Raw genomic sequence first — 8831 nt, 5'->3', positions numbered from 1 at the left:
CGGAGGTGAGTGGAATGCCTGAGCCCGCAGGTTCAAGACCCACCTGGGCAACTTGGCGAGACCTCATCTCTACAATAAATCAAAAAATTAGCCGGGTGTGGTAGCACGCACCAGTAGTTCCAGCTACTTGGAAGGCTGAGGCGGAAGGACCGCCGGAGCCCAGCAGGTCGAGGCTGCGGTGGCCGGGAGCGGCCACTGCACTCCAGTCTGGGCAACAGAGTGAGACTCCAACTCAAAAAAAATAAATAAATAAAAGCTCTGGCTAAGAGCCAAGGCTATCCTTTGGAATAAAAATTGGAGAAACATTTGTAAAAGGACCTTTGTTAATATTGTATTAAAATATATGATAATAAAATCAACAATAAGAGTTAAAATGTGAGGTAGGAGAAATGTGTTTACTTAAAATGTAAAATTGGAAACATCTGTTCACACCTGTAATCCCAGCACTTTGGGAGGCTGAGGTGAGAGGATTGCCTTAGCCCACGGGTTCCAGCCTGGGCAACTTGGCAAGGCCTCATTGTTAGGGTATGACAGGGTGAGGGTGGATGGATGGAGAGAGAGAGAGGAGAGGGGTAGGAAAGCGCAACACCGGTAACCCAGAGATTCAAGTAAATGCAAAGAATTGCAACACACAAAGAGGTTAAGAAAGAAAAGTTTATTTAAAAGTAAATTAGAGAGAAGGGAGAAAGAAGATTCACCTCCCCAAGGTGATAGAAGGGGCCAAAGCCAGGAAGCGTGGTGACAGCCATAGCTCAAAGAGCACACGGCCACACCAGAGTGGCAAGGCAATGGCCACTGATTGCTTGTGGTTGATTTGAGTCCTTTTAACCATCCCCCTAGATGGGGGAAGATCATTAAGGTGATTGGGTGGTGGTCTGCCTCCATGTCATCACGGAGGGGCAGGCAAGCGCAGGTACTAATGTCAGGTGATGGACAGCAGGCAGATGGGTGGGTTAGTCACTTGATTGCTGCCATGGTGGGGCTTATCTATGTTGTCATGTAGGTCACAAAGGGCTGATTAGGTTAACCCTGGGAGGGGGAGGAGTCCTGCGAGAAACTTGTTAGATATTTGCAATTCACAAACTCAGACATTTGCAACTCACAAATTCTCATGACTTTGAGCAGCCAAAGAATTTGAAGATCTTTGATCTTCAACCTCAACAAGGAACCTGAAAGTTTACTAGAGATTATTATGCTAAACCATGAGTGGTTGGGCTGTCCTGGTCTTGCATGTGATGGAGGGGGCACGGGATAGGCTGTTGCTTGTTTTGCAGTAGAACGTCTGAATGCTTTCTACTGGTTGTGCTGAGGCAAAAGACTAAACACTTTCACTCATCTCTACAATAAATCAAAAAATAAGTCGGGCGTGGTGACACATGCCTGGAGTTCCAGCTACTTGGAAGGCTGGGATGGAAGGATCACCTGAGCCTGGCAGGTGGAGGCTGTGGTGGCCATGAACGGACCACTGCCCTCCAGCCTGGGGGACAGAGTGAGACTTCAACTCAAAAAGAAAGAAAATAGACTGGGCCTGGTGACTCATACCTATAATTCCAGCATTTTGGGAGGCTGAGGTGAGAGGATTGCCTGAGTCCACAGGTTTGATACCAGCCTGGGCAACTTGGAGAGACCTCATCTCTACAATAAAGAAAAAAATTAGCTGGATGTGGTGGCGCATGCCTGTAGTTGTAGCTACTTGAAAGGCTAAGGCAGAAGTATCACCTGAACCCAGCAGGTTGAGGCTGTGGTGGCCATGAGCATGCCACTGCACTCCAGCCTGGGTGACAGAGTGAGACCCTGCCTCAAAAAAAACACCCCAAAAAACAAAACAAAAAAAAAGAAATTCCATTTAATTCAGTACTGTTGCTTGGTAGCAGGGTTGGTAGGAGAAATGACTCCAGGTGAAGTCACTGGCTAAATGGGAACTTCCAGATCCTCTACAGCTCCAGGGCACTGACAGGCTCCTGTAAGGTGTTATCTGCCTTGTAAGTACTTCAGGTGTATTTTAGACTTCTTTAAAGGCTTAGTCAAAAGAGGCCTAAAGGCTTTTATTGCTATGAAACTATTATTTACAATTTGAAACCTGGGAGCAAATGATGTTTTTATATAGACCACACTCCCAGGACTCTTGCCAGGGAAACCTTGATGTGGGATTGTTTATCATGACCACAAATTATCTAATAGGAACATAAATGACTTCTCTAGTCCTCCCTGGTAGGATGACCTCCATTAGTAGAACAAGAATACTATTGTGCTTTGGGAACTGAAGTAAGATGAACATGGACTCTCTGAAAGCAAGCATATTAGTTCCATGAAGAGCTCTTATTGCTTCCAAATTATTCATTAGCCCATTAGAACTTGAATATTATGAATTATGAAAGAGTTCTGTTTCTATTAAAAATAAGATCAAACATATCCTTGGTTTTTGTTTTTTATTGAGTACCATTATTTCCAGGATATAAACAGTGTAATTATATAGTGAATACAGATAATGAAACTAGAACAATTTGCTAAGCCTTATAAAATCAGGGTAGCCTTCATTAAACTAGACAACTAGTCTATAGCTCCAAGTCAAATTAAATGTAATATTAGGGTGCTCTCATCGAGGGAGTTTAAGGAACAGTGTCAGGGTTGAATGAAGACAGTGGGAGAGCAAAAGTAAAAGTAAAAAAGTGTTGGAAGTAGAATCTAGAAATCAAAATATTAGAAAGTCAGTAAAGGCTGGACATGAGGAAAGACTGGTGCGTTTCTGAAGAGGGATTAAAAGCCATTAGTCATTCCGTTCATCCTGTCCTTCCAAGGAGCAGTTGAGAAGTCTGTCTGTCCCCCCAGTGAGTTGCTCGGTGCCTCCTGCGTCGTGCAAGAGCATGGAGAGCCTCTCCTGGGTGAATGGAAGAGAGGACTCCACCCAGCCCTTGCATGGACTGCTGCCTCAAGGGTTCCTGTCAGTCAGGGGCTCTAAGCAGATGGCTGTCTCTCCTACTTCTGAGAGTCCAACCATTTAAAAATAATCTGATAGCCAGGTTCGGTGGCTCAGCCTGTAATCCTGCACCTTTGGGAAGCTGAGGTGAGTGGATTGCCTGAGCCCGCGGGTTCGAGACCTGCCTGGGCAGTGAGACCTCATCTCTACAATAAATCAAAAAATCAGCCGGGCGTGGTAGCACATGCCTGTAATTCCGGCTACTTGGAAGGCTGAGGTGGAAGGATTGCCAGAGCCCAGCAGGTCGAGGCTATGGTGGCCGGGAGCGGCCACTGCACTTCAGTCTGGGTGACAGAGTGAAACTCTGACTCAAAAAAATAATAATAATAATAATCTGAAGCCCCACCATTCCAGGATAAACACATTGGCTTACATGAATGAATAATGTTATTTTCTTAGAGTGATACTAAATCTGCAAAATTCTAAGTGCCAGAATCTCAGAATTGAGAAGACCTGGAAGTTCCAACCCACTAACCCTGCACCAGTCTGGTGCTTGCCCCACTCTGCACCCTCCAGGGTTGTCCAGGCTTGTTGAACCCTTCCTTCTCAAGGAAGCCATTCAGTCCCTGAGCATCTCTAGGAGAGATGCTGCCTTGCACTGACACAGCTCCTGGGCTTTTACACTCAAAGCAGCCTCCCTTCCATAAATCAGTTCACAAGCCCCATGAAGGCAGGGACCGAAAGTATCTCCTTGCCCTGTGTCTTCCTAGCAGAGTACGTGACCCCTCGTGGGTGCTTATTAAGAAGTTTTTAAACTGGGCTCGGTGGCTCAGCCTGTAATCCCGTGCTTTGGGAGGCTGAGGTGAGTGGATTGCCTGAGCCCATAGGTTCGAGACCCGCCTGGGCAGTGAGACCTCATCTCTACAATAAATCAAAAAATCAACCGGGCGTGGTAGCACATGCCTGTAATTCCGGCTACTCGGAAGGCTGAGGCGGGAGGATCGCTGGAGCCCAGCAGGTCGAGGCTGCAGTGGCCGGGAGCGTGTCACTGCACTCCAGTTTGGGAAACAGAGTGAGACTCCAACTCCAAAAAAAAAAAAAAAGAAGTTTTTAAATTATTCACTTAATTGGTCTTAGTCCTTTCCCTGGACCCTTACAAACAGGTCCCTTAAACATGTTAGGATCACCTTGCCAGCCAGCATGCATCCCTCATCTTTTCAATCTTCTCTGATGTGACTTCCAGTACCTTTGATGTCCTGGTCTCTCTTCTCTGAGTGAGGACTGAGGACTGGTTATCTCTGTTCCTCCAAGCAGAGCCTGGGGTGCACCGTGGATCCACTCACCAGTCACAGGGAGAGCCTAGCCAGTTTCTAGCTGAAATCTAGATATACTTTGAACATTGCATTTTGCTTCCTGTGCTGCTTCCTGTGCACTTTGCTTCCTGAGAAGAAGAGGCTATTGTAATGAGATTTGTTCTTAATGACCTTTTTGCCAGAGAAGACAGAAGCCACATTTAGAAATTCTGCTTTCTCTCTATTATGGCTATAAAATTACTCCATCTGCTCCAAACAGCAGGTTTATTTCCATTTCCTTTTTGCTTTTTTCTGTCACGAAAAAGAGAATATTTCTTCTTAGCATTTAATATTTCTTCTTAGCATAGGGACCTAGGTCCCTAGCCTATTTGTTCTCACTTTTTTTTTTTTTTTTTTTGAGTTGGAGTCTCACTCTGTCGCCCAGACTGGAGTGCAGTGGCCGCTCCAGGCCACCGCAGCCTCAACCTGCTGGGCTCCGGCGATCCTTCCGCCTCAGCCTTCCAAGTAGCTGGGGACTACAGGCACGCGCTGCCATGCCTGGCTCATTTTTTGATTTATTGTAGAGATGAGGTCTCGCCAAGTTGCCCAGGCGTTTCTCGAACCCGCGGGCTCAGGCAATCCACTCACCTCAGCCTCCCAAATGTTCTCACATATTTTTGCCACCCTTTTATGTTTGTCTTTCATTCCTAGTCCTTCTTGCCACCTATAAGCACCCTCTCTGTGTGACTCCATATAGCATGAGAGCTTGGAGCTCACCTTGTTTCCCGTGTGCTTCTTGTCTTTACCCCCTGGGGAAAGCTTGGGTGATGTTTTTTAAGGCCTCTATTCTCTTCTGTCACCCTTCCCTAAGATTTCCCTGGGATCTGCCTCTCTCTAAATTTCTTTTTTTTTTTTGAGTTGGAGTCTCACTCTGTCACCCAGACTGGAGTGCAATGGCCGCTTCCGGCCACCACAGCCTCGACCTGCTGGGCTCCAGCGATCCTTCTGCCTCAGCCTTCCAAGTAGCTGGAATTACAGGCATGCGCTTCCACGCCCAGCTGATTTTTTAATTTTTATTGTAGAGATGAGGTCTTGCCAAGTTGCCCAGGCAGGTCTCAAACCCGCGGGCTCAGGCAATCCACTCACCTTGGCCTCCCAAAGCACGGGATTACAGGCTGAGCCACCGAGCCCAGCCTCTAAATTTCTTGATATCTGCTGGGTGCAGTGGCTAACCCTGTAATCCCAACACTTTGAGTGGAGGAGGCAAAAGGATTGCATGAGCTTATGTGTTCGAGATCAGCCTGGGCAACTTGGTGAGATCTTGTCTCTACAATAAATCAAAAAATTAGCTGGGAATGGTAGTGCGTGCCTGTAGGTCCAGCAACCTGGAAGGCTGAGGCCGAAGGATCACCTGAGTCCACGTCGAGGCTGCGGTGGCCGTGAGTGTGCCACTGCACTCCAGCCTGGGCGACAGAGTGAGACCCTGACTTAAATAAATAAAGTCTTAGTATCTGCCTTCATGAGACTCCAACTCAAAAGTAAATATATAGATTGATAGATAAATTTCTTGGTATCTGCCTTCACGAGGTATATATACCTGGCTGGATGGCTTTTCTATACTGAGTTGTTATGAATGACATGGCATGGTTACTTTTGTTGTTGTTTTTTTTGAGTTGGAGTCTCACTCTGTCACTCAGACTAAGAGTGCAGTGGCCACTCCCGGCCACTGCAGCCTCGACCTGCTGGGCTCCAGCGATCCTTCCGCCTCAGCCTTCCAAGCAGCTGGAACTACAAGTACGCACTACCACACCCGGCTAATTTTTTTTGAGTTGGAGTCTCACTCTGTCACCCAGACTGGAGTGCAGTGGTCGCTCCCGGCCACCGCAGCCTTGACCTGCTGGGCTCCGGCGATCCTTCCACCTCAGCCTTCCAACTACCTGGAACTACAGGCACACGCAACCATGCCCGGCTAATTTTTTTATTTATTGTTGAGATGAGGTCTCGCCAAGTTGCCCAGACAGGTCTCAAACCCGCAGGCTCAGGCCGTTCACTCACCTCAGCCTCCCAAAGTGGGGGATTACAGGCTGAGCCACCAAACCCGGCCACATGGTTACTTTTTTTTTTTTAAGTTGGAGTCTCACTCCACCACCCAGACTGGAGTGCAGTGGCACGCTCCCGGCCACCGCAACCTCGACCTGCTGGGATCCAGCAATCCTTCCGCTTCAGCCTTCCAAGTAGCTGGAACTACAGGCGCACACTACCGCGCCTGGCTATTTTTTTGATTTATTGTAGAGATGAGGTCTCGCCAAGTTGCCCAGGTGGGTCTCGAACCCGTGGGCTCAGGCAATGCACTCACCTCAGCCTCCCAAGGTGTGGGATTACAGGGCTGTGCCACCGAGCCCGGCTCACACGGTTACTTTTTGTCAGGGTTCTGGCACATCCATCTCACCTATCAATCTCTGTCCTGTTCAGGCAGACCTTGCTGTTCTTAGTCAAATATCTTTCCTTAACCACACAGGACTGAAAGTTGCCATTGCGTGCTACTCTGAGCAATACTCTGCTCAATGATGCTTGGCTAATGATGGTGTAAACTGACTCGGTCAGCCTCTCCTGAGATGCTTACAAATCAGATTAAGTTTACTACAAGCTCCAGACTAAAAGAGCATCTGCAGAATGGTCCAGTGATCAGTGATCCATAGCTTTGTATCCAACTCCAGGAGGAGGTTAATTACCATCATTTACATCATTTTCATTCAGCATGCTTAGCATGGAAGAGATTGTCAGCAAGAAGCTCCTTGGATGGGCCAGTTTTCCTCCAGTCCCAGCAGTATTGTTTATGACATCCTAACCAGGTAGAACTAGACCTGAAGAAAATGAAATATATAACCCATAGTGGATAACATTTGAAGATACCATGGTTTATCTGGATATGCTAGGTTATACTGGGATAATAAACATCTCGCCAAATCTCAAGGGCTTAACATAACGGCAGTTTATTCTTGTTCATGTAAGATCATCTGGTGGTGGAGATGATTGTCCAGAGTATCTATCTTCCATGTGGAACCTCGATTGTCTAGACTGATAGAGGTGCCACAAACCTATGACTATAGCACCTAGAAGATGCAACTTCTTTCATGTAGCCAGGGAAAAGAGGACTTGAAAGGCTGTGGAGGAGCCGGGCTCGGTGGCTCAGCCTGTAATCCCGCGCCTTTGGGAGGCTGAGGTGAGTGGATTGCCTGAGTCTGCAGGTTTGAGACCCACCTGGGCAGGCGAGACCTCATATCTACAATAAATCAAAAAATTAGCCAGGCGTGGTAGCGCGCAACTGTAGTTCCAGCTACTTGGAAGGCTGAGGCGGAAGGATCAACGGAGCCCAGCAGGTTGAGGCTGCGGTGGCTGGGAGTGGCCACTGCACTCCAGTCTGGGCGACAGAGTGAGACTCCAACTCAAATAAAAAATAAAAATAAAAAAAAAAGAAAGGCTATGGAAGCTGGGCTTGGTGGCTCAGCCTGTAATCCCAGCACTTTGGGAGGCCAAGGCAAGTGGATTGCCGGAGCCTGCGAGTTCAAGACCAGCCCAGGCAACTTGGTGAGACCTCATCTCTACAAAAAATAAAAAATTAGCCGGGTATGGTAGCACACACCTGTAGTTCCGGCTACTTGGAAGGCTGAGGCAGAAGGATTGCTGGAGCCCAGCAGATCGATACTGGGCAACGGAGTGAGGCTCCAACTCAAAAAAAAGAAAGAAAGGAAGAAAGGCCATGGAAATAATACCCCCATGTCTGCTTCTGTCTCACTGGTGGACCTATTCACATGACAGACCCTAACTTCAGGAGGCATCCCCACATCCCCAGATGAGAACCTGATGTGAGTGAGCACCAGGAAGGATACTCTGAAGTCACTGTTGTACTCTTGTTCATACAGGTACTTTGATGAGCCAATGGAATTAAGGAGCAGTTCTTTCTCTAGCTGGGATGACAGTTCTGATTCCTATTGGAAAAAAGAGACCTGCAAAGATACTGAAACAATTCTGAAAACTACAGGCTATTCAGATAGGTAAGAACACAAAACTGTGGAGTTGTAATAGGGAATCCATGCACCTCTAGGAAAACTTGCTGACAACATGATGACATGAAAATCTTTTGTGCAGGCCAGGCGCCATGACTCATGCCTGTAATCCCAGCACTTTGGGAAGCCAAGGTGAGAGGATTGCCTGAGCCCACAGGTTCGAGGCCAGCCCAGGCAACTTAACAAGACCTCATCTCTACAATAAATCAAAAAATTAGCCGGGTGTGGTAGTACGTGCCTGTAGTTCCAGCTACTTGGAAGGCTGAGACAAAAGGATCACTTGAGCCCATCAGGTCGATGCTGGGATAGCCGGGTGTCTTTCCAGCCTTGGCAACAGAGTGAGACTCAAAAAAGAAAACCTTTTGTAAGACTAGTAAATGATTTTGTTCTACTATTTCAGGAATATTCTTTTGATTTTATTTTATTTATTTTTTATTTTTTATTTTTTTTGAGTTGGAGTCTCACTCTGTCTCCCAGACTGGCCACTGCAGCCTCGACCTGCTGGGCTCCGGCGAGCCTTCCGCCTCAGCCTTCCAAGTAGCCGGAATTACAGGC

At 47.3% G+C, this 8831-nt stretch overlaps 1 protein-coding gene across 3 annotated transcripts in view; it reads left to right on the top strand.

Moving 5' to 3' along the window:
- ARFGAP3 (ADP ribosylation factor GTPase activating protein 3) overlaps nucleotides 1-8831 on the top strand; it is a 62906-nt gene that overhangs the window by 43608 nt on the left and 10467 nt on the right. For all 3 annotated transcript variants that reach the window (XM_021715217.1, XM_008063447.1, XM_021715218.1), the window contains one exon: nucleotides 8133-8264. In XM_021715217.1, coding sequence (XP_021570892.1) covers nucleotides 8133-8264 — 132 coding nt within the window. The remainder of the gene's footprint in view (nucleotides 1-8132; nucleotides 8265-8831) is intronic.

This window comes from Carlito syrichta, unplaced genomic scaffold (assembly GCF_000164805.1).
Source record: "Carlito syrichta isolate Samal-C Ts95f unplaced genomic scaffold, Tarsius_syrichta-2.0.1 Scaffold306853, whole genome shotgun sequence".
Lineage (NCBI taxonomy): Eukaryota > Metazoa > Chordata > Mammalia > Primates > Tarsiidae > Carlito > Carlito syrichta.
Note: the sequence above shows the minus strand (reverse complement) of the source record. Positions and strands in the feature narration are given on the sequence as shown.